This window comes from Grammomys surdaster, unplaced genomic scaffold (assembly GCF_004785775.1).
Source record: "Grammomys surdaster isolate TR1022 unplaced genomic scaffold, NIH_TR_1.0 183, whole genome shotgun sequence".
NCBI classification, from domain to species: domain Eukaryota; kingdom Metazoa; phylum Chordata; class Mammalia; order Rodentia; family Muridae; genus Grammomys; species Grammomys surdaster.
Window position 1 is genome coordinate 1,944,565 of NW_021604628.1, and position 26,427 is coordinate 1,970,991.

Below are 26,427 nucleotides of genomic sequence, written 5' to 3' on the forward strand. Positions count from 1 at the left end.
TCGAGCTTTTGTGACAAGCAATTTAACGGCTGAAGCATCCTCACAACCCCGCAGCGTGAATTCTTTTATTTACCATTGTTTTAGTCCTTCAATAAATGTATATGGAACATCGAGTGCCTACTTAAGCCTAGAAGAGTGAATCCAATTTAATGGGGAAAAAAGAGATAGAGTGAATTCAACCTCCTCAAGAATTCTTTGTGCTTCCCCATGAGATTACAAAGTTGAAATTTTCTTTGCCAGAAACGGGAGCTAAGAATACACTCCTGGTGATTTCTTTGGCAACTGTGGATTCACCCACAATTTGGAATCACCATTAAAAGTATTTAGTTGACAGGAGCTGGAGAGATGGCTCAGCCTATACTTCTCTTCCAGGAGACCTGGGTTCAGTTCCCAGGATGCATATGGCAGCTCACAACCATCTGTAACTCCAGTTCCAGGGGATCTAATCTCCTCTTCTGATCTGTATGGCAACCAGACATACATGTGGCAAATATATATATGCAGGCAAAACACTCATACACACAAAATTAAAAAAAATTCAATTGACAAATAGAGACTCACTCTCTCTCTCTCTCTCTCTCTCTCTCTATATATATATATATATATATATATATATATATATATATATACACATACATACACTCACAGGGTACCGTGTGGTGTTCTGGTATTCATGTATAGTGTATACTGTGGACCCTAATCAAGTAAATAAATAAAACCCTCTCCTCACTCCCACACTCCGTACCTCCACCAGCACCAAATAACCTGCGTTGGATTCTGGCTTCTAGGAGCTCCACACTTTAGGATTCCATTTCTAAGTGTGAAATCACGTATAGTGTCTGTCCTCCCAGGCCTGGCTTGCTTTGTACACCACATTTAACATGCCATGGGAAGTTATGGAGCCTCCATACTGAAGCTGTTTAAAGGACCGTGGGTTCTTGCCCTGAGGTATCGGAAGGTTCCCTCCCATCCCATGTATGATCACGGTCCATTAGAAATGCAAGTCATTTTAAAATGCTGTGGGTTCCACCTGGTTTTTAGAAAAATCAAAACTCAAGTGTTTTTTTGTTTTGTTTTTTCAATTTCCTACCACTAGTTGTTTTTTTAAGATCAGTATTATGTTTCTGGTAACTCTGTTGTCAGACATGTTGGCGATGTGACCATGGAATGCAGAAAAAGAAAATTAATTCTAGAAACACGACACAGATCTTCATTTTGCTATAATGTTTTCATCTGAGGGTGGGGAGAATAAGAGGATGAATGGGGGTTATAAGTGCTGTAATTTTGAAGTCAGGCCTATATGCGTCCAGGTTTTCTGTTATTCCCCGTTGGTTTTGGATCCGTTCTTTATTGGATTTGCTTCGGACAGCCGCTAAGAACATCTTCCAGCAGAGGCACCAATAGATCCAAATCACTCAAAATCAGACAGGCTTTGTTATTTAAGATCTGTAATGACAATTTCCCAACTCTTCCTTCCCTATTTATCCAGATGTCACAGGCTTGACCCCTGGGACACACACTCCTGTCTCGAGCTCCCAGTGCCCTCCCCATCTTTTAAGCTGGCTATGTTTTTTTCTTTTAGGTTATACAATGTAACAATTGAGGTTAAAATTTCATTTTGGAATTGAATACCTATTTACATCCTTTCTGCTCCCTCTCCATGTCTGCCCCTGAGATCTAAAACCTATGACTTCTTCAGTTATTCTTGTTACACACACAAACACACACACACACACACACACACACCCTGCTGAGAGCATTTAGTGTTGCTTATGTATATATGTGCTTAGGGGCTGACCCCCTTGGGATTGGATAACCTATCAGGAGCTTAGTTTCTGGAGAAGATGCACTCTCTCTCTTGCCTGTGGTTTTTCTAGAAGTTTCTCCCATTCGTGTCCATGTGTGAATTGGGGCTATCACAGTGCGAGTCTTGTTTGGGCGACGTTAAGCCATTCCTAACTGTTCATCTGACCTTTCGTAGGTGAAAGTGGGTGATAAGGAATGTGACATCATGGACACGTTTAAACTTTACATCACCACAAAGTTACCAAACCCTGCCTTCACCCCTGAGATCAACGCCAAGACGTCCGTCATCGATTTCACCGTCACCATGAAGGGACTGGAGAATCAGTTACTCAGGAGGGTCATTCTCACAGAGAAACAGGTAATGGCTCTCAAGTCACAAGTAGTGAGTTAAGTTACAATGGCTTAGGAGGGCAGGTGAGATGGCTGCAGCAGGTCACGGTGCTTGCTACCAAGCCTGGAGACCTGAATCTGGTCCCTGGGACCCCCAGGGTGGAAGGAGGGACAACTCTTATCTTATTGCAAGGCCCCTCCAATAAACAAACAAATAAACGAATAAATGCAAAAAAATAAATTAGACTAGGATGTTGTTAAAGAAAATATGTGGAAAATGTAGGCCAAAAATCATACTTTGTCTTGTTAGCATAAGGAAATATTTCTTTCTCAGCGATAACTTCTGTTAGGAAATGATATGATTCAGTTTCGTCCATCCCCAGATACCACATACACACACTTGCACACACACACACACACACACGAATGCATTTGCACACACACTCATTCACACACACATTTGCACACACACACACGAATGCATTTGCACACACACATTTGCACACACATTCACACACACATTTGCACACACACATTTGCACAGACACACATTCACACACACACACACCACGTCACGCTTCTGCCCTTATATCTCTGGGTGTATTGATTCAATACATTTCAATCCATATTGCTGTGGATTGTCTGGAGACACCTGAAAAAATTTAATAAAAACAACGATCCTAGAGAAAAAAAGAAAATTCCCCTGCACAGCCCTTACCAACCGTTGGGATTTCAAGATATTACAGAGTAATAACGTAATGATACAGGGAAGAATACTTCAAATGGAATTTCCATCGGAGGACGCCATCAGAGTTGGGTATAACGAAGGGCGCTGGTGAGGCCAAGAACACCTCAGGCCTGCAATATTCTAAGAGCTAAATATGAGACTGGAGTAACTTTTAGGATGTTCAGAAAACTCAGTTTTACGCACAGCGTATATCTGCATAGATGGACCGTATCTGCATAGAGCACAACTGAGTTTACACTGATCCTGATGTAATTCATTTCAGCATTCACGGGAAAGGTGAGGCGAGGGAGAGTGAGGGCAAAGAGGCACACAGTGGGGGAGGAGAGGTGAGAAAAAGAGGGATAGATGGCCTCCGAGTAAGGAGAGGTATTCCAGAAGGCAGGGAGACGTGATACCAACTCTCCTTCACGAGCAAAATAACAAGGACATCGAAAGAAAGAGTCCCCTGCGGTTGAACAGGTGCTAGTGGCCTATTTTGAATGGTTTCTCAGGGTTGTAGCACTCCCCCAAGGCTGTACTACCCAAACCTCTGTCTGGTGCCCTCACATCTGTCTTTTTGATTTCCGTTCCTCTTTAAAATGCCCGCCGGCACGCTTGTGCCAGGCTTGCCGGAGCTCACTCAAGACAGGGTTCACAGGCAGGCTGTCCCCTCCTGAGGGCCCTGCTACAGAACCTCCAGAGGCCAGAGAGACGGGGGTCTCGCTCTGTGACAACACGTGCGTTTTCCAGTTGCCAGGTCTCCTAGAAGCCCCCCAGGTCATGCTGTAGGACTTAGCAAAGGTCCACCATACCAGGACGCATGATTTTTCCTCCTGCGTTAAAAAGGGACTGAGTGTGATTTCTCTGTTTGGGTTTTCCTACGCGCGTGCCTGTGTGTGAGCGTGTATGTGTTCATAATGTGCACACATATGTACATGTGAAGGCCAGAGACCTACATCACGTGTCTTCCTTGGTTATTTTCTACATTTTTTTTAAAAAGAATTACTTTATTTATTTCATATGAGCACACTGTCGCTGTCTTCAGACAGAAGAGGGTATAGGATCCCATGTCAGATGGTTGTGAGCCACCATGTGGGTGGTGGGACTTGAACTCAGGACCTCTGGAAGAGCAGTCCATCACTGAGTCTGGAGCTGACCCGTTAGGCTAAGCTGACTGGCTAGCAAGTCCCCGGATCCCTCCTGTCTCTGAGTCTCTAGCCCTGCTCCACCGTGCCCAACTCTTTACACAGCTGCTGGGGAATCAGGACCTAAGCCCTCATGCCTGCACAGTGAGCACTTCACCGTCCCACCTACCTCTCCATCCCCAGGGACGATCATTTTCATGGAAACCGTTCTTTAGTCTCCTGCAAGAGCGGTCTCACTCCTCATCACCCCGGCAAACCCCACAGCCCTGCCCGCAGGAGGGCAGGGGCATTAGTCTGGGTGTGAGGACAGTCCATCCAGTCTATCTCTGCCAGTAACTATCTCCGTGTTTTACTGAGGGGTTCATCTTCCCCAGACATAACTAACAACAGGGACTTAAAGGAAAGTCAGCCTGTCATTGGGTGAGCCCCATCCTGCAGAGGCTCGCTCCCACCTGTTAGACACCAAGCTCTGGGTGAATTCTGGATGATTCTGGATGCATCAGGCAGACTGATTCAAGCCACGGAGGACATTTGACTCACTGCGGGGCTGCGGCTTTTGATCACCTCTTTGCTTCCCGAAGACTTCTCAAATTAGTAGGGTTTCCAAAGCAAGCTCTTAGCAAGGACCGTTCTCAAGTTAGCATCTTTGATTCACCTCGAAATATAATCCTAAGTACAAAATGTGATTCTGCATATAGATGAGAAAAACTCCAATAAAGTGTGTCAGAGAGGGATGGGGATTCAGCTCGGTTGGTAGGGCTCTTGCCCAGCATGCACAATCCCCTCAAGTATTAACAGCATGCGTGCACACAAGCCTGTAATTCCAGCACTGGGGAGGTAGGAGCAGGAAGATCAGAGGTTCAAGGCCATCCTCAGCTTCATCATGAGTTTGAGGCTAGCCTGGGCTACATGAGACCCTGTGTCAAGAACAAAACAATCACACACACACACACACACACACAAACTTAAAATTATTCTCATTTGGACTTTATCAATGTCCAGCTTGTAGGATGTGGGGTCAGGGATGTAGCTCACAGGTTAATAAAGCTCTTAGAGAGTTCAGATGCCCAGAGATGCAGGACTGGTACTGCTGCCCACCTCATGGGTAGCAAAGCTAGCTGTATCTGTGATCTCTGGGTTTAATGAGAAACTTAGCTTCAGGGATTAAAATGGAAGATCATTCAGGATGATTCCAAACACCATCCTTGCACGCACACCCGCACACGTGTGAGCCCCAATGCACGCAAAACCACGAGCACACTTACATGTCTAACCCCTTCACAGATGTGAAAAAAAATGAACAAGGAAAAAGAGGTATTATTAAGATGATTTTCCTTTAGTCCCTACAAGAGTGTTCTCTCATGGTTAAACATCCTGGGCTTGAAGAGTGGACCACGACTCCACAGGGCAGCACCCTGGTTCTCAGGAGACTCACCCAAGTGTTTAGGACCAAAGCATCTCTGGGGATCCGAACTTGGGTTCTCATGATTGCATGTCAGGCACTCTGCTGACTGGGCCATCTCTCGGGCCCAGAGCTATGAAACGTTAGTGCCGGTGGGCATCCCTTTTTTGATTATCCAGAGAAACATGAATATAGACAGTTCTGACCGACAATGATGAATTCTTCCACCATTCAAAAAGCGAGTTCGCTTAGACCTCTGAAGTCGCCCGTAAAACACCAGCGAGCCCGACTTCGGTGACTTAGGCTTCTCAGATTTCTTTTGTTTGTGTCTTCATAACAGGAGCTGGAGTCGGAGAGGGTTAAGCTCCTCGAGGACGTGACTTTCAATAAGCGGAAGATGAAGGAGCTGGAGGACAACCTGCTGTATAAGCTGAGTGCCACGAAAGGTACCGCGCCATTAAGAGGCAATCAAGCCTCGTCTCCCACTGGAAGGAGCTCGGTTACTTATGCGCCTTCCGGTGCCGTGACCACCGAGGCAGCAGCTTTTGCATTCACCAGTGCAAAAGCAAGCAGGGTGGCTTCCACGTAGACATTAAGGAAACATCACAGAGCATCTGATGTCTGAATTAGCAACTGGAGCCAGCCGGATGAGACTAGTACTGCCTTGTTGATAGAATCGTTCTCTCCTGAGAAAAACAAGGGCTCCTGAGCGGTGCCCCCGCAGCTCCTGATGGCCTCATTTGCTTGCCCAAAGGATGCTCATGTGTCCCGTCTGTTTTTTTTTTATTTTATTTTTATCGATCAGTCAGCCCTTTCATTTAGCACTGAAATGAAGCTCTTATGATAGGTCACGTACAACGCATGCCACCTGGGTCAGGAAAACGTGGCTACCCAAGGGCCTGGCTCATCTCAAATGATTTCCCCTTAGAAGTCAAGGTTAGCGTCTCCTTTGCATAGACAGACTCACAGCACACCCCAGTTTGGGGAGGTACCCTCCCCGTCATACATCATACACTGAAGAAATCATATTTTCTATGCAGATCTGTAATCCCAGCATTTGAGAGGCTAAGGCAGGAGGACTGCCAAGGGTAGTCAGGGCTACATAGAAACCACCAGGTCATTCTGGGCTACATAGCAAGACCTTGGCTCCAAACAAACAAAACAACCCCAAAATATTCATGAAAAGAAAAATCAACAAACATGTCAGCATATTTATTGGCAAATCACAGCGGCCTAATTAAATCCCACCACGTGTTTGTAGTCTATTTATGAATCCGTTCTGTTGATACTTTACATCCCTGGATCAGAAGAAAACAAAACCTTGTTATCCCATAATGATAATGTCATTAGAATGCACACAAGGCCAGGTGTAGGGGCACACACACACACCGGTAACCTCGGCTACTTGGGAGGAGGCTGGGGCACAGGGATGGAGACTGGGAGACCATCATAGCTTATATTAGTGAGATCTTGTCTCAGAATAAAACTCTGAAACAGAGCTGTGATCGTAGCTACAGGATAGCATGGGCCAAACACATGTTATACATATACATACATACATACATACATACATACATACATATTTAAAAGCCAGGCTTGGAAGGACATGCGTGTAACCTCAGAGTTGGGAGGTCGACACTAGCAGATCTCTGAGCCTCACTTGGCCAGCCAGCCTAGCCTGCTTGGCAAGTCTCAGGCTAAGTTAGAGACCCTGTCTCAAAAAGTAAGGGTTGGGGGGCAGGCTCTGAGGGACTACACCTGAGGTTGCCATGTACCTGCACATGAATGAAAACACCCCCCCCCCACATACATCAAAACAAAAACTGTCTTTTCAGTGAGTTTTCAGGTAGCATTGAGGATGAAGAGCCCTCAGTAGGAATGTTTAGAAAAATCCAGACACGGGGTGGTCGTCAGACTAGAAACCCTTTGGTATGTTAAGTTCTACCTGCCTGTGGTACCTGGGAGAGTCGGGTTAGCTGAAACGACACCCCTCGATCTTCAGCATTTTCTCTCCGTGCCTGCTATTTCGCTGTCTTTGGCTTTCAGGTTCCCTGGTGGACGACGAGTCTCTCATCGGCGTCCTGCGCATCACCAAACAGACAGCGGCGGAAGTGAGCGAAAAGCTCCACGTGGCAGCGGAAACGGAGATCAAGATCAACACAGCTCAGGAGGAGTTCCGGCCGGCGGCCACGCGAGGCAGCATCCTTTACTTCCTCATCACAGAGATGAGCATGGTCAACATCATGTACCAAACCTCACTGGCCCAGTTCTTGAAGTTATTTGACCAGTCCATGGCCAGGTAAGTCTGCCCCACCCTCCCCTCAGTCGTTTCCAAAATGGTAACCTAAAGGTTTTTGTAGAGCTGGGGACATGACTCAGTCTATAAGGTCTCTGCCATGGATGCACGAAAACTTGCGTTCCAAGTCTCGGCTCGCACACCAAAGACCTGGTCGTGGCAACATAAACCTGTAAACCCATTGCTTGGAAATAGAAACAGATGCATCAGTGGCGCTCCCTATTGGTCAGCCAGTGTAGCCAATCGGAGAGCTCTAAGTCCAGTGAGACACTCTGACTCAAAAAAATAAGGTGGGAGCTAGACAGGTTGGCTCCTTGGTTAAAAAAAGCGCATATTGTTCTTACCAGGACTGGAGTTTGGTTCCCAGCATTCAGGTGGCTCCCAATGAACTGCTTATATAGCACCCTCTTCTGGCCTCCATGGGCAACTGCATGCGGCACATGCATGCATGCATGTGTGCGCTGCTTATGCGAGCGCTTGCGCGCATACACACACACACACACACACACAAAACTTGTCTTGTTATTAATAGTCTTTAAGAATTTTTTTTTAAAAGTCTGATTTTAAAACTGGCTTGCAGATCTGAAAAGTCTCCGCTACCTCAAAAGAGAATTACAAACATCATCGAGTACCTGACATACGAGGTTTTCACCTACTCGGTGAGAGGCCTGTACGAAAACCACAAATTCCTCTTCGTTCTCCTCATGACACTGAAGATCGATCTCCAGAGAGGGACAGTGAAGCACAAAGAGTTTCAGGCTCTGATTAAAGGTAAGCTGCTTGGAGCGTGGCCGGGGCGGAGGACATTGGCGCTGATGGGATCTTTGATGTACTCCGACACTGGTGTCAGGGATGCAGGCGACAGCATGGTACCCTAATGAAAGCAATGTTATTCTCTTAATCCTCTGCTGTCTTTTTCAATTTCTATGAACATAGTTCTGCTTACCAAAAATTTGGGCTTCTCCTAACTGTCTGTTTTTAGTTCTATTGCTGTATTTGATTTTTTTTTCTTCATCGTTACTCAGGCTTAGGGGACCCGTTGTCAATGTGAGGACAAGCTGGTTGATGAGCTGTATCTCTCCCCCCTCCCTCTCTCCCCTCCCCTTTTCTATACAGGATCTCACTGTTACAGCTGAGGCTGGCTCACAATTCGATACACACCCCCGAAATAACTTTTTACCAACAGCCAACTCCACTAAAATTCAAATAGGAGCCACCACGCCCTCCGCAGAGGCTGCATTGCTCACTCTTGGAGTGGGGCGGCTTAGTGAGTGGACTAACGAGTGTGGTATCCTGGAAATGAGGGCAGGCTGGCACACAGCAGAGACCCGGGTTCCAACAAGGCTCTGTGGAGCAAGGGAACTTTGTGCTGGAAACTAGCCACTGGGGTTAGGTGATTGGGGTGTGGACCACAGCCTAGGGTCCTGCTAGTAGTCATATAGGGCTCGTTGAAACTACAAGGGTCCAGGGACACAGCCTGTGACTGAGACACATGCAGATCTGAGACACCCTCCCATTCAGACAAAACCTCATGCGTTCTCTTCTCTCCCCACTAACGACATTTCGTTCAGACCAGAGCTATTTGCCAAAAGGAAACAGTCTTCTCTGAAGGAAGGTTTGTGAGTGAGAGGCATCCGAGACGCATGCAAACACACAGGGCAGGGTTTTCTAGGAAGGGGAAGGTTCCTTACAGCAGGATAAAGTTAGGCACTACCCTGAGCTGTGGTGAGAGCATACTTGTGATCCCATTTCATCAAACTGGGGAGCCAGATTGCACAGGGCCAGCACAGGCGGCAAGGGGACTTTGGAGTCAATTCAGTTGGCAGCAGGGAGCCATCGAGTATTTTATGGCCAGGGATACGGCGTGAGCAAAGCAGTGCTCTAGGAAGATTAATTTGAAATTGCACGACAGGTTGATTGACAGAGCTACAGTCGGTTCAGCAGAAAAGGAGGATATTTTCCAAACAAAGCCGCTTTATTATATAGTCTGTTTTAGTTTCGAACTGGCTTACGTTTTGATGGAATTATTTTTTGAAGGATAGCAGGGCTTTTTTTTTTTTAAACGCTTTTTCATAGAGCTAACAAATAGACTTTCATATGTCACGGACTTTTTTTTTTTTTTAATCTTTGTGCACTCAGTACTCAAGGGAGAAGAGCCGGCGTCTATGGACATATCAGTGTTTGATTTCCCAGGAGGGACGGTTCTTACTTATCAATTACTTCTTGTTTTCTGCAGCATTTGTAAGGCACCTCTGACTTTCTTCTCCGGCTGAGGGATGTCAGAGCACTCTGAAAAAATGAAATGGAAACCAGGGGCAAACCTGCAATATGGAACAACTGATGGCCCTGTTTCCTTGCGGGCTTATTCTAGAAAGATATTATCTTTGTTTCACTATCAGCCCCCTGGGGTGCTGCTCCAAAGACCGGGAGTCTTAGGAGGATACAAATTAAGTGTCACAAAGACCACTAATGATACCCTAGCTCTTCCTGAGCTCACCAGACCACCTGGTAGAGTTCTTACTCTGTTACTCTCACCTGACAGACAAGAAAACGGGAGACTGAGTCCCAGTCTGAGGGACTGTGGTGTAGAACAGCCAGGGTTTATTCCTCCTTTCTTCAGGAATTCATGTGCTCCAAGGTGGTTAAGCTATCTTCCTCTGATGTCTCTAAAGCTGCGGACCCATCAAGACGATCAAGACAAAAAGGGGTGGGGGTGGGAGTGGGGCGTGGGTGGGAATCATCCACTGCTCTCCCAGGATTAACTCTTTCATTTGTGGTAGTTCTGTAAGAACAAGACTTCCTCTTACATGCAGTTTCAGGAGCAGGAAGTGAAGGGAGGTTTACATGATATTTTGAGGGTGTCAGAGCTCTCAGAGTCCATTTTAGTGGTGCAAAGGGGTCTATGTAAGTTGGGTTTTTTTTTTTTAATGCAACACTTCAATAAATACCATTTCTCAGGGAATTGCTAAGTGGGGGAGGAAAGACCTGAAACCTCACTATATCTTTTTGTGGTCTGCGTTATTTCTATGGGAAAGGGAAGCATTTGATCAGGGTTCTTAAGAAGGACCACGAGATGGGGGATGGCTCGGTGGTTAAGGGTACTTTCTGCTCTTGCAGAGGAGCAGAGTTCAGTTCCAAGCAGCCTTGTTGGGTAGCTTAGGTCTGCCTGTAACTCCAGCTCCAGGGGATCTGATGTTCCCCTCCCCCAACCTCTGTGAGAAGTTACACACGTGTGCAGCACATTCACACACACATACACACACACACACACACACACACACACACACACAAATTCTATATTTTGCTTGAATGTCCATCTCACATATGCCCCCTGACAGCATGGTTAAACCCAGTTCATATTCTGTTTAGTCTTCCTGATGTCTAAGGTGGCCTCGCCTCCACCTTCTTCACAGTGCCTGGATCCTGCCGGTGTGTGGAAGACACTCCACAAGTATAGAATGGATAGACAGATGGATGGATGGATAGATGGATGGATGGATAGATGGATGGATGATTTGAACATATTACCACTAAAAAGAAACACAACTATGATATTCCTTCCCCTTCTTCTCCCCTTCCCCTTTTCTTCCCTCCTTCTGTCCATCTGTTTATCTAACCAGCTATTACACTTGATAAGAAATATTTCTGAGGGTAGAACTCCTGGAGGAGAGAGGGTGACTAAACGGCAATTATAAAAGTCACACAAAGAACAGTCAACCTACATACTGATAAAAATGTCTACAGATTTCAGGTTTCTAAATAAAACCACAAACCGCCTCAGCCACTCAGGAGGGGTTCACTGGAGCGAAAGAAAATGACAGACTTGCCGTCACATTTTATAAGATGATAAAAACCTGTGACTAAAATATCTAGGTTTGAAGGAAATAGACCACCAAAAGCTAGCCACATTTGTAGTATAAAGTTTAGTTCCCAGTCCCCCAACCCATAGTTTTAATAGCACAGGTTATCTCACTTTTGTTATTGGGAAAATAAATTTCTAAAAGTGAACTGTGAATTTGAGTGACTGATATGTCTGATGTGATTGACATGTCTGGTGTGATTGATGTTTCTGGTGTGATTAATGTGTCTGGTGTGATCGATGTTTCTAGTGTGATTGACATGTCTGGTGTGATTGATGTTTCTGGTGTGATTGACATGTCTGGTCTGATTGATGTGTGTCTTGCATGTCTCCCCAGGTGGAGCAGCCCTGGACCTGAAGGCGTGCCCCCCCAAGCCCTTCCGCTGGATCCTGGACATGACTTGGCTGAACCTCGTGGAGCTCAGTAAGCTCCCCCAGTTTGCAGAAATTATGAACCAGGTAAAGGAGGAAAGGACGAATAAAAAGCACAGGTCTGCAGATCAAAACCACACCCAAGTCGTTTCACTGGGGCCTCCTAGTAGCGATTTCTACCCCGAAAGGAACAACAAATGGTGATATAAATTTATATGGGTGTGGTTGTATGCGCCTGCAGTCACAGTTCCGGGGAGACTGAGGCAGGAGAATCAGGAGCTCAATGAGGTCTTGTCTTAAAAGCTACAGCGGAGATTAAAGGAAGAGTGTGGCTGGGAGGTGGGAGTGGATGGACAGACTTCACAGGATGGACAGACTTCACAGGCATCAGGAACAAGCTTTCCTCCCGTGCCGTGGGCAAGGCTCTCTGTGTGTGCTCACGGATGTGTGTGCATGCACACACATGCATGCAGAAGCCAGAGGTCAACCTTGGGTGCCATTCCTCCAGCCATCTTACTTACCACGTAGGCTAGGTTGACTGCCCAGTGAGTCCTGGGCATCTGCCTGTGTTTACTTACCCAGGGATTCATTGGGGTCACCATGGATAGCATGGTGGGTCCCTTACCTGCTCAGACACGTCCTGCAGCCCATCCCCCTCCAGCCCCAAGGGTCCATCTTCTATTCCTGTTTGAGTAACATCTAGAACTACAAGGACTGGGTGTGTGAACGCTTCCGTTCCAGCATTGTATTTACGTTTCACTTCTGCCTTTGATTAAGTCAGTGAGTTTGAGTCCAATCAAGAGGAGAGTATACTTTTAAAAGAAATAGCAATTAGCTTAGTGGTGCAAACAAATAACCTGGAGAGCCGGCCCCAGCAGCTAGAGCTCTTGTCACATAAACAAGAAATCCAGAGCTCAGAAACCCAGGTAAACGTCGGATGGGCCTGCAATTCTAGCCTCAGAAGAAGCTGACTAGAGATACCAGCCATATGCAGGACCTCTGGGTCTGAGCTACCCCAGTGAATCAGGCAGAAGGGCAGTTGAACCATTGCAGTCTTCAGCGGGCAATTTTGATGCGCTTTGGATCTCCTCCGCTGGGCTGGAGAGATGGCTCAACAGTTAAGAGCACCGACTGCTCTTCAAAGGATCCAGGTTCAATTCCCAGCATCCACATGGCAGCTCACAACTGTAACTCCAGTTCCAGGGAATCTGATACTTTCACACAGACAAGTATTCAGACAAAAATGCCAAGGCACAGAATCCCTCCCCTATCCCACACTGCCCCAGGGACAAGGTTGATACAGTTGAACTCAAGAGTTACTGTTTGGTTAGTAACTTGCTCCCTGTCCATAGCCTCTGCCTGGAATTGCTGACAGTATGCACAACTTTGAGTGATTTCCTACCTCTCTATGCCCCAAAGAAAAAGAAACCAGGGGCCAGGCAGATTGCACAGTCAATAATTGTAGTGAAGTGCCCCCCATGTAAGCACAAGGAGCTGCGATCAGATCCTTGGTACCCATGTTGGAGAGTCTGTGCGTGTCTGTGATCCAGTGCCTAGGAAAGAGAGAGAGGCAGCAGGGTCTCTGGGGCTTGCAGCCCAGCCAGTCCATCTGAATTGAGGAGTTCTGGGTCAATGAGGGACCCTGCCTCAAAAAAATAAGATAGTGAGTGATAGAGGAAGGCATCCGATCATGATTTGTGACTGCTGCACGGCTCAGAGTCACGACACGTCAACATGTATCACACAGACACACATGCACACACCCACACTCGCACACACACAAAAAGAGAAAGGGGGAAGAAGGAGAAAGGAAGAAATCTAAGAAACAGTTTAGGCCATAGGTCCAGCACATAGAATCTGAGATGTGAACCCCGCTGTCTGTTTTTAATGCTAGCCATAGGCCTCTCAAAAGTGCTGACAAGCCATTCTCCGAGGACCCCAGCCTGGCAGCTGCTGAGGATTATGGGACAGGCTCAGCAGTGCAGAGTTTATAATTAGACTCAATGGCCCTTGGGCAGCAGGAGCACCTTTTAATGCTTCCGAACCCCCAGGTCCTCTGCATGCGTTCCGAAGAGCCGCTACTTGAGGCCCACTTGGAGAGACTTCTGCTCTCGGCTTTAAGGTCTCGCTAGGAAAATAAAGGCGTGGGTTTTTGGCTTCTCTTGCTATTTTTAAATAGAGATCAACATTCAGGGAAATTGGTCCACGTCTGTGTTTCTCAGCGGAGGGTAATTTTGTGCCACCCCCGGCAGGGTATGTGAGACATTTTTGATCATCTCAACTCCCAAGTCAGGGATGCTACTGGCATCTAGTGGGTAGAGGCCGGAGATGCTACTGAACATGCTCAGTTACCAAAGCAAGTAGGGCTACAGCCTGTGCTCTGGTGCCTCTCACTAGCCCAGCCACCTGTCCCAATAAACCAATTAAAGAGACAGATTAGTAGTGACAGGCAGAAAAATGAGATTCAACGTAGCCACACCGGGAAGCAGGATCGGGAGATCTAGTGACTCCCTGCTCCCAAGTCTGTCTTTATGGCCCGATAGGGGGCTTCAGGTCTAAATAGCAATCAAGAGGCAAGCATAGGTAAGCAGCCCAGCCCGTGGGTATCATCCTGCCCATCACCGACTCCAGTATCAACCCCATCGCCTGCTGCGAGTTGTAAATCATTCTCCACGAGGCAAATTCCTCTGGCTGTCCCCCAGGGTCACAGCCCTTCCTTCTCCTAGCATGAGATTCCTGAGTGGAATTCCAATTTCTGTGGATCTGTGGCTCGAGTGTTAACCACAGGGAGAGGCACAGTGTCTATCTGCCAGTGTGGTTACACTATCCATGCCCAGGACAGCCCCACCCTTCATGATAATGTGCAGCCCCAAGTTTCAATAAAGCATCATGAAGGAGAAGCTGTGATCTGTTGTTACCACCCCCCACTCAGCCATTTTGTGTCACTAAAATAGTGTCCTAACGGCAATTAACAAAACTGCAAGGAACAGTTAAATTGTATCTGCGTTATTCAGGTCACTGAATTGGTAAGTAGCATAACGGGTTGTTTTGCTTTGTAAGCTGAGAGCCTATGAGAGTGGCTCCCCTGGGTCCTCTGGAGCATCTGGTGCATCCCGATCTCATGCGGTACTACAGCCTGATTACCGGTTTATTACCCTTAGATATCTCGGAATGAGAAGGGGTGGAAAAACTGGTTTGATAAAGACGCCCCAGAGGAGGAGATTATCCCCGACGGATATAACGATTCCCTGGATACCTGCCGCAAGCTTCTGCTCATCAGGTGAGCACCGGGGCATCGAGAACAGGAAGCATCACCCACTCTGCCTCACCCCAGGTCTGATCTCAGCAGTCAACATCTGCCGTCTGGCATTTACTTATGTGATGTGTCTGTGTGCGTGGACCCTGTTAGGATATGCTACACACACATGGTTAGAATGCAGATGCTCGCCAATAGATTACTTCTGGCCTCTTTGGCCCATCCACTCTCTCTGAAGAGAGCCGAGCTTCAGAGTCATGTCCCCAGAGTCATGTGTGCTCTTTGGGGAAGCAACCTTGCAGTTCCTTGACAATAAATGATAGCAGGGAAGAGGCCTGTTTCGACAACATTTTAACAGTAGGGCTTTTAGCAAAAACATGAGAGACAATATGGTTTTATGTCTCCTTTATCCATTTGATGCTATACGAATCATTCATTATTGAATTTACCTATGTTAAAAATAAATAAATAATGGAACTTGGGGTGCTGAGATGATTCAGAGGGTGGAGGTCGACACCTGAGTTTGATCACCAGGACCTATGCTGTGGAAGAAGAGAGCAAACTCCAACAAGTTATCCTCTGATCTCCACATTCCTGCTGTGGCATGTGCATAAAGTTCACACATGTACAAACATACATACATACATACATACATACACACACAGAGATATGCCCACATACATGCCTACATATGTAATACACACATATGCACACACGCAAACAAATACATACATACACACAGATACACTACATGCAAACCTACAAACACACAATACACAGATGCACAATACATATATGCATGTATGCATGAATACACACGCACAGATACATACATGTACGTACACACACACACACACGTACACACACACACAAAAACATGGGGGTGAATAACAAAAAGGGACAGGTTAGGGTAGTTTTTATATTTCCTAATTCAGCACACCTGAGCTTGCAGTTGGACATGCTGCCCCCTGGTTATTGTCGGCCATGAGAGTGGTCAGGGTGGCCTCACTGGTGATCCCCCAGTCAGCGGAGTATGAAAGGGTTGCTTGTTTTCCTTGAAATAATTGCATTTATCCTTTACCTACCATTTTAAAATGGGACACATGCCACACAAGCAGGGTCATTAACTGGTAAGTGAGAATCGGCTTGGGAGACAGTGCATCTCAGATCAAATTGATCAGCTGTCTGGCATTTACTTATGTGATGTGTCTGAATGTGTTGAACCTGTTAGGGTACGAGACACACAAATGGTTAGAACACAGATGTTCGCTGATAGCTTACTTCTGGCCTCTTTGGCACATCCATCCTCTCTGAAGAGAGCCGAGCTTCAGAGTCTGTGGTATGTTGGCCTCTGTCACGGACTGAGGCTGGCAGGGGACCCTCTGTCGTTACTGAGTCTACACTGTTCCCTGCCAGTGCTTGGCACCAAAACCTCACACAAGTAAATCTGTGCTCATCCAAGGATAGCAGAGTTTTCCATCCCTCTCACACAGCCCCATGGAAGGGAGGATCCGCTTGCTGCCCCTTTGTTGATTAAACTTGTGACCTTTGCATGCTCAGAATTAGATAGAGACAGAGGACAAGTAGATATAGTACCTTAGGACTTAGAACTTAGAAGGGCTAAACTTACTTTCTCTAACTTATATTCATTTCAAGATCGTGGTGCCCAGACCGCACTGTTTTCCAAGCGAGAAAGTATATCGCGGACTCTCTCGAGGAGAAGTACACGGAGCCAGTTATCCTAAATCTGGAGAAGACCTGGGAGGAAAGCGACACACACACGCCTCTGATCTGTTTCCTGTCCATGGGCTCCGACCCCACCATCCAGATTGATGCACTGGCCAAAAAACTGAAGCTGGGTATGACTGACCATATGTCTGTGAAATTTAGCAACACGTCTGTGTTTGCTGTGAATATTGCTTTTCACGGGTGATTCTTAGAAAAGTATCCATGGCCAGGCTTGGTGGTACGTGCCTTTGACTTGGCATTCAGGAGGCAGAGGCAGACAGGGCTCTGTGGGTTCTAGGCCACCCTGGTCTGCATAGTGAGACTCAGGTCAACCAAGGCTACATAGTGAGACCTGGTCTAAAATGAAAGAAAGTTGTCCGTGAGGCAAAGCTATATTTTAAAATTAAGCTTTTTTTTTCTCTCTTGGATCCATTTACCCGAGACACAGGTATCTGTACAGAGATGAAGATCTATTTATCACGGATTGCTTTATCAGCAGTTGGCCACACTGGTGGGCAGCAGTCTGCTGCTGCCATGTTTACATAAAATGGTGACACCAAAGTGCATTTTGTCATAAACTGAAAAGCTAGAGCCATTATTTGTAGTGTCTGATGACTAGGGATTCATTTGCTCACGCTTTCCGTTCATGACCAAGTTAGTAATGAGCCATGTGCCCCATGGTGGTGGTGGTTTGGAGATAAATAGAACACAGCCAGAGAAGACAGATGAGAATGTTAACTGGGCGTGCGACAACCGTTAACCACGTTCTGTAGAGATGATGGGACCCAGGCTCATTCCCTGCACAGATTCCGAAGAAAACATGGCATTCCTAAAGACATACTTATACTTTTAATGATGTGTTCATGTGTTGTGAATGTGAGTATCCTCAGAGGCCAGAAGGAGGTGTTGAATTCCCTGGAGCCGGACTAACAGTCAGTTGTCAACTGCATGACGTGTGGGTGCTGGGAATCAAACTCATAGCCACGTCCTCTGCAAGAGCAGCAAGTGCTCTTAGCCACTGGGTCATCTCTCCAGCCCCGATTCTCTTTAAAAAGTATCACAATGTGTGTGTGTGTGTGTGTGTGTGTGTGTGTGTGTGTAACATTAAGGTAGAAGATATATTTCTTCATTCCAATAGGAGACAAAAGGAAAATTACCATAGAGAGGGGAGTCAGGGCAAGGAGTGACACCACCTAAGCATGTTAGCAGTGATGCCATCAGTGGAGATCAAGGTCGGGGACACACTGACAAGCTTGCATTGTCCTGTGAATAGATCTGTTTATCTCTCCACAGACTAAAAAAAAAAAAAAAAAATGGGTGTTGTCGGCATCGCCATACAATGTGCTATAGTCATGCCTGAAGAGTTGATGCATGCATTTTAAAAAGATTAGGGTATGAGGGTCATTTAGAGGGTTCAGGTAGTAAAGGTGTCTGCTGTCAAGCCTGAGGATCTGAGTTCAATCCCTGGAACTCACATAAAGGTGGAAGGCGAGATCTGACCCCAGCGAGTTGTCCTCTGACCTCCACACTTAGGTCATGGCATGCATGTGCATACACACACACACACACACACATAATAAAAGCAATTTTTAAAAAAGTTCAACATCCATATTTGACTTTTCAAAGTTAGGAGTAGAACACCCTAGGAAGTGATGAATGTATGCTGTAAGCATCAGCACCAGACTCACTGGTGAACAACTGAGACATTCCCATTAAAGTCAGACTCAAGACAAAGATGTCTGCCCACTGCCACGGTGAATAAGCATCCCTGTGGAAGATATAGCGAACGTATCGTGAGAATCATAAATAAAAGATGTAACTCCTGAAAAAGGAGGGACCCGAAATGCCACCATTACTCTCAGACAATGTAAGTGTCTAGCTTAAAGCCACAAATGAATCAACTGAAAATGATCCTACTTAATAGAACAGTTCAGTTCAGCAAGGTGACTACTCACAGCATAAATATTTTTTTTTAAAAAAATCAATTGTGCCTCCTTGTAAAAATAAAATGTAAAAATTCCATTAGCTTTGCCATAAAAATTGAAACAGGTTGTTTTAAAAATATCCATTTGAAGAAAAATATAAAACTTCCTTAGTGACATAAAAAGTTAATTCAAGTAAATAGAGTTAAATCCCATTCCCAGCATAACAACTCAATATTGTAGAGGTGTCAATAGTTTATAGATTAGTCTATAAATTGAATGTAAGTCTAATTGAAATTCAAACATCATTTTTCCCCCTAATTGGATCCTAGGAAGACATTAGATCATCAGAAACATAGATGAAGAATAGCCACAAAAACTTGAGAAGCAAAAACAATAATTGGAAATGAACACCCCTAAATTTTTGAAGCCTTAACAAATGGCAATAATTGAATCAGTGTGTAACTGACTAAAAGCAAATAAACAAATCAGTAGAGCAAAGTGAAAGACCCCAAAATAGACACACACACACACACACACACACACGCATACATGCATGCACACATGCATGCATATGCACACATGCATGCATATGCACACACACTCTCTTTTGCCCTTCTATCCCATCCTCCTGTGTTTGGTGTCTCCATTTCCCCACACCATACATTTTCTGGTCAACACCCTCAAAAACCAGGTCTATTTGAATATCAAAGGCTTCTTGGAGGCATGGAGGGAGAGAGACCACAGTAAAATTTACATTTTTTGTCATTGTGAGCTTCCTGTGTTGCAGAATGCAGAACTATCTCAATGGGACAAGGACAAGAAGTTCACGCTCGAAAGCTGATCCAGATGTCCATGCAGCAGGTACGCAAAAAGGACCATCACTATTGTGTCCCAAACTCTCCAGTTCCTCCGTCCATCTGGTCTACCTTGGAAGACCAGAGTGATTGGAAGCATCCTTCCTCTGATGTCTGTTTTCCATTTTTGTTGATGTACAGCCAAACCTTTGGTCCTTTGTGAACCTTCCATCTCAAGGCAGCTTCCTCCTCTTGCTGTTTCTTACGGTCCACCGCCACCTTGGTTTTTTTCTGCATCTTTCCAATCATCTATTCAACAATCCATCCATCTGTTTATAATCTGGAAGACACAACGTCCAGTCCTTAAGATTACAGCTCCAGCCATCTTGGAACATCATGATCAATATTAATACAAGGGACAAACCGGGACCGTTAAATTTCAATTTTCGGTTGAAGGCGGGTTTTCATTTTTTTTTTTCATTAATGGATCATTTCAGGCAAATAAAAAAACTAGTCGAGGACTTTCTGTTTAAGTATTGATGATGATTTTTATAGAAGCGGAATGTTGAGAAGCAGTTGGCATTGTGCCTAATAAATACACAGACCGTTAACTTTCTAGAAATGCCTTGCTGATAGCCATCTCAGCTATAATAAGAATGAGCATGATTTATAAAAGTAAGATTAAGAATCTTGGTTTGTTTTTAAGTGTTGGATCTCATCGTGTCTCTGGCGACTTTGCCACGGCTTCTCCCTGGGAATTAATGACCAGTGGGGGTTAATGGTCCAAGGCTCTACTTAGGTCATCAAAATTTCAAGCTGGTCATTAATTCTCAAGTGCCCTAAGCCTTAATCTTTATCACCTAATTAAATTCAATAATAAATTATATTTAATTTATATATCAAGGCAGTGATGTGGAATTATTTCTACTTGAGTCAAATCTTCAGCTCTTTTGGGTGATTTGTCTGTTCTACTTTGGGCAAAAGTGAATTTTTATTTTTTTAGTTTCAGTAAGTGGAAAACTTTTAACTTAAATACTACATTTACCTTAACCTTCTTTGGGATGATTTTTACTTAAACTTCCACATCTTTGCCTCACAATGTATGGCAAAATAAAAAAAAAATCAAACAAGCAAAACTAAACAACAACAAAAGAAAACAAAATACAAGTGTGGTCATAGTGTGCTCTTGAGCCACCCCCAAATTTCAAACATATCTGATATTCCAGGATGCTGGGTAAGGAACCAGAAAGCACAGGGCCCGTGATGGTAGATCCCATCTTCTCCTAGATAACCCATGATACAGGGCCCAATGCATCCTCTTTGCTATGTAAGCCAGCCCAACTCTGATTTTTTTTCTTCCAGTTGAAAACACTGTTTACCTGATCATGTACTCACTGTGTTGAACAGTTTGTAGATGTAGTTATCTGGTCTGCTATACTTACATCAGAACATTAAAATGTTGGCTTACTGGGCGTAGTGATCCATACCTACAATTTCAGCTCATGGAGGGCAGAAGAAAGAGACTTGAGAGTTCAAGACTACCCTAGGCTACACAGCAAGTTCAAGGCTAGCCCGAACTAGAACCAGGCACTGACTCACTAGATGAGTGGACAGCCTTGTTTTCCCAGGTCTCTGACTTATTGTTGAAAAGTGTTTACTTAACCATTTAGATGAAGCCGAATAAAGCAGCCCCTTGGAAAAACAATGACGAACAATAGGATTGAGAACTTGGCTAGCAAACGTCACACGTGCATTGCCTCTGACTTTCAGAAGGTGACAGGCACGTTTAAGGATGGCTACGAAGCTGTCTTCTTGCTTTGCGTGGTATTCTGACATACCTTAGGCAAGCCTGTGGAAATTTCCAGCCTCACCATTAGATGGTGCCCACCGTCAAGTTTTTATTTCTAATCTCTGAGGAACCAGGGGTACCAGAATGACGCCAAATCACCAGATTGGGCCAGGAACGGATGACTGTTAACCTGTGTGTGTCTGTGTGTGTGTGTGTGTCTGTGTGTGTCTGTGTGTGTGTGTCTGTGTGTGTGTGTGTCTGTGTGTGTGTGTGTCTGTGTATGTCTCTGTGTGTCTGTGTGTGTCTCTGTGTGTGTGTGTCTGTGTGTGTGTGTGTCTGTGTGTGTGTGTCTGTGTGTGTGTGTCTGTGTGTGTGTCTGTGTGTCTGTGTGTGTGAAAAGTTTTCCACTTTCTGAAACTAAAGAAAAAAAATTACTTTTGCCCAAAGTGGAACAGACAAATCACCCAAAAGAGCCGAAGATTTGACTCAAGTAGGAATAACTGCTCATCACTGCCTTGATATAAAAATAAAATATAATTTATAATACACTATATTAGTAAATATGAGTTCAAAATAAAACAGCCACGCTTTAAGCAGACTTATTTTGAGACTGCAACAATGCATTATGTTTCGGTAAAAAAAAACAATCCCAAGCTATAAGAAACAACTGTGACTCTCTTTTACCTTATCTCTTGGATACAGGGTGGTTGGGTATTACTGCAGAACTGTCACCTCGGTCTAGAATTCATGGAAGAGTTACTAGAGACGTTGATGGTCACAGAAACCACCGAGGACTCCTTCAGAGTGTGGATAACCACTGAGCCCCACGACCGGTTTCCAATTACTTTACTCCAGGTCTGTCACTGGGAGTTAACCCAAGTCACGTGATTCATGACTGACCGTGTTCACGGGAGGATGGGAAGGGAAGATGGCCCCTTGGGTAAATGTGCTTACCACGGAGCCCAACCACCTGAGTTTGATCTTCAGAACCCGTACGGTGGAAGGAGAGAGCAGGCTCCCAAATGTTGTCCGCTGACCTCCACATGTGTGCCGTGGCACACGCTAGACCTCCCAAAGAATAAATGAGTGCCATAAAATTTTTAATGAGGGAATGCAGCAGAGTGTATTAATCTCGATTATAATCATTAGGCTTATAAAACATTTCTACAAGTGAATTCTAGGGCCATGGTGATTTATTGGGTTTATGCTCTGATCAATGCAATTGGCTTTTACTGTTAAGTTCTAGCCCACATGTTCCATGTCATGTTCTTATCTAATATGCCATGATTTCTCTTTATTAGTTATTTGGTTTTATGTATATTGGTTGTTTTGACCGCATCTATTGTGTATGCGCCATGTGCATGCAGGGCCCTCAGAGGCCAGTAGAGGGCACTAGATCCCTTGGGATTGCAGTTATAGACAGTCGTGAGCTGCCAAGTTGTAGGTGCTGGGAACTGAACCTGGGACCTCCTTGAGAGCAGCCAAGGTTCTTAACAACTAAGCTGTCTCTTTCCCCCATACCGTGATTTCAATTGCATTCTTTACAGTACTTTATAACAGTAACAGAACCGTCTGCTCCTCACAACAGACTTCTCTCAAGTTCACAAATGAGCCACCCCAAGGTGTCCGGGCAGGCCTGAAAAGGACATTCGCTGGGATCAACCAAGACCTTCTGGACATCAGTAACTTACCCATGTGGAAGCCCATGCTCTACACGGTGGCATTTCTGCACTCCACTGTGCAGGTAACCTGGGAAGCAGTGTTCACTGCTAGGGGGCGCTAATGACTTGATGTAGCTACCGTGAGAGAGAGCTTACGGAAGGGCTTCCTGGCATGTCGCCCCCTACTGGCTTAGTACGTGTTTGTTACAGATTTCACCTGTAGCCCCTTTCCATTCATTTGTGAGCTTTGGAGTACAGAGACCTTGCTTTCACTTCTGTTGATTCACTCTCCGTGGTCACAGCACTGTAAGGCTATTCACAGCACCGTAGCCATTTTTTTCCCTTGCTATGAGAATCCCTGAGATAACCGTTTAAAGGGGGAGGTATTTATTTTGGCTCCCGGTTACAGATGGTTCTGTCACTTGGCGTCAAGGCAAGGAAGACATAGGAGCATGTGAGAGAGGTGAATCACCCTGTGGTGGCCTGGAAACAAATCAAGAAAACGCTGCCACAGACCAGATACCTCTCAAATTCTATACCCTCAGGCGCCAACTCCCAGCAACCCAGCCCCAAAGTTTCCACCACCTCCAAAGATGCCATTGTCAACTGGAGACTCAGCCTTCAACACATGAGCAGGGCGTGGGGGTGGGTTTCCTCTCCAAACCGTATCACTAAGCACAGTAAATATTTGTCCAGTGAACAGATTATCAAGCGTGAAATTTGATCTTGAAAGTGCTTGGGTTAGCCAAGAATTTTATTCACACCCTCTTAGATACTAACAACCACTAAGGTAGGGTTTTCAAAGTAGGTTTGCCACCAATTTCAAAAGGAGGCAATTGCCCTGGAGGCCATGGCGCAGTAAGCACAGAGCTTGGCGAGCAAGCCAAAGGCCCGAGTTCAAACTCCAGAACCTGTGCCTAGGAAGCTAGACATGGAGGCCCACACATGTAATCTCTGTGCTGGGGAGGCAGAGACAGGCAGACCCTTGGCACTGGCGGACCAGCAAGCCTAGACTACATGGTGACTTCCAGGCCAGTTAGACTCAATTTAAAAAAAAAAAAAAAAGAAGGGAGACAGGACCTAAGTATTAACCCCAAAGGTTGTCTTCTGGCTTTCATGTGCACACACACACACACACATACATGCACACTTACAAACATACACACATGTACACACACTCACACATATACACACACACTCAAACATATACACACACTCATACACACATACATGCACACATGCAAACATGCATACATGCAAACATACACACATGTATATACACTCACACATACATGCACACATACAAACACACACATATACACACATACATGCACACATACAAACATACACACATGTACACACACTCACACATACATGCACACATACAAACATACACACATGTACACACACATTCATACTTGCACACATACAGACATATACACATGTACACACATATGAGCATGCTGGTACACACATATATTTACATGTGCATACATACACATTCGCATGCACACATACAAACATACATGTACACACATGTGAGCATGCTGGTACAACACATATTTGCATGTTCACACATATATATACATGCACACATACAAACATTCATATGTGTACACATACACACACATACACACACACATGCATATACACATATGAGGCAGTTAAGTCTTAGAGAGTCTGCGTCATACATGGTAGGTCTGGGATGGCCTGGCTCTGATGGACAGTGCAGTCCCCGGATCTTAGTAGTTGATGTGGGGGAGGGGAAGCCACAGTTCCCTGCTCCTGTCAGGCTGTGCTACCAACTTTCACATGCTAATTACATATGTTAATTATTGCCAATTACTTATTGTCATATTAATTCAATGAATATTAATTACTTGTGTTGTGATTTAGCTATTTTACAACTACTAAGAAACTTACCGGTAGATTTTTTTTATTCTTTTATTTTATGTCTGGTTCAATATTGGAAAATGGTGTATGCCTCCAGTTCACAAAGGGTATTCCTTGGTTTCACAGGGGCACGAAGGGGCTTCCTCCTGTGTTTCTCCTGCCTTGAGGATGGGGAGAAAGACACAGTGAGCCCTTGGACATGTCCTGACAGGTGTGTCCTGACAGTTGTGCCCACAGGGGACAAAAGTCACTGCATCGATCCCCAGGGAGTAGGGGAATCCCTAGTCCCCCACCCACACCCCCAGGAATGTCTGCTTTCTCCTGGCTTGTTGTCCACCACCACAATGGGCCCCGTGTAGCCACCAGAGAGGACTGTGGGTGTTTCTGTCTCTTGGCTCTGGGAGAGTGCACCTTGGCTTGCTTGCTTCACACATGTGTACATGTGTGTATGTTTGTATGTGTGCATGTATGTGTGAGTGTGTGTGTATGAGTGTGTGTGTGTATATGAGTGTGTGTGTGTGCATGTAGTTGTTTCTGTTTGTTTTTTTACTAAGTTCCTCGGTGGCTTTTGGATTGTAAATTACAGCTTTCCAGAGATCAATTTCACACACTCTTATCTGAGGGCTGTTCCCCTTATCTTGTACGAGCTCCAGCATTGCCGAGACCCTGTTATTTGATCCCCCATTCACAGATAACAATATTTTCTAGCTGTTCCCAGTCACAGTGACTCAACTCTTCCATTCAGCCTGCCCTGGAGAGCTGCTGGGGGAGGGGGAGGGATTTTTCCATACAGTCAATGTGCCAACATGTGTTTTCAGTGGACTCTATCCAAGTGTTGAACGGACGAGCCCAAAGCTTCTGGTCCAGTCAGGAGCCAAACTGTGCTTTCAGTAAATAAGAAGGCATGCTTAGGTTAAACCCTAGAAAAACAAATGCTTCTACCTCCAGGGCTGGGAAGCTAACAGTGGAATGTCAGTCTGAAAGACCCAGGGTCTGGCTAGATGGCTCTAGTAGGCACGGGCACTCGCTACTGTGCCCCGACTACCAGAATTCCATCCTCGAAACACATGCTGGAAGGAGAGAAGTGACTCCTGGAAGTTGTCCTCTGAGTTCTACCCTCAGAACTCACGCCACGGTACACCCACATACACATACACACGTACACAGACAGAGACAAAGACAGAGAGAGAGACAGGGACACACAGAGAGAAAGTATAGTGATTAGATTTTTGGTTTCTTTGGTTTGTTTGTTTTTGAGAATTTAGTCTGTAAAGTACTTGCCATTCAGGCATGAAGACCAGAGTTTGAGCATGGAGCACTCATGTGAAAAATCAGGGCAAAGCCATATGTGCCAGCAACCCCAGCCCAGTGATGTGGGAGGGGCAAGAGTGGAAGGAAAGGGAGGGGGAGACTCTGAGCTCCCTGGCCAGGCAATCTGGTGGTG

The 26,427-nt window shown here is 45.4% G+C and overlaps 1 protein-coding gene across 1 annotated transcript in view; it reads left to right on the forward strand.

Annotated features, from left to right (window-relative positions):
• The window catches only part of Dnah8 (dynein axonemal heavy chain 8), a 236,994-nt gene that overhangs the window by 154,755 nt on the left and 55,812 nt on the right, over positions 1–26,427 (forward strand). Inside the window, exons 75-84 of the mRNA XM_028767920.1 lie at positions 1,982–2,164; positions 5,751–5,856; positions 7,457–7,709; positions 8,287–8,477; positions 11,903–12,024; positions 15,099–15,217; positions 16,850–17,052; positions 19,634–19,707; positions 22,132–22,284; positions 23,018–23,173. Coding sequence (XP_028623753.1) covers positions 1,982–2,164; positions 5,751–5,856; positions 7,457–7,709; positions 8,287–8,477; positions 11,903–12,024; positions 15,099–15,217; positions 16,850–17,052; positions 19,634–19,707; positions 22,132–22,284; positions 23,018–23,173 — 1,560 coding nt within the window. The remainder of the gene's footprint in view (positions 1–1,981; positions 2,165–5,750; positions 5,857–7,456; positions 7,710–8,286; positions 8,478–11,902; positions 12,025–15,098; positions 15,218–16,849; positions 17,053–19,633; positions 19,708–22,131; positions 22,285–23,017; positions 23,174–26,427) is intronic.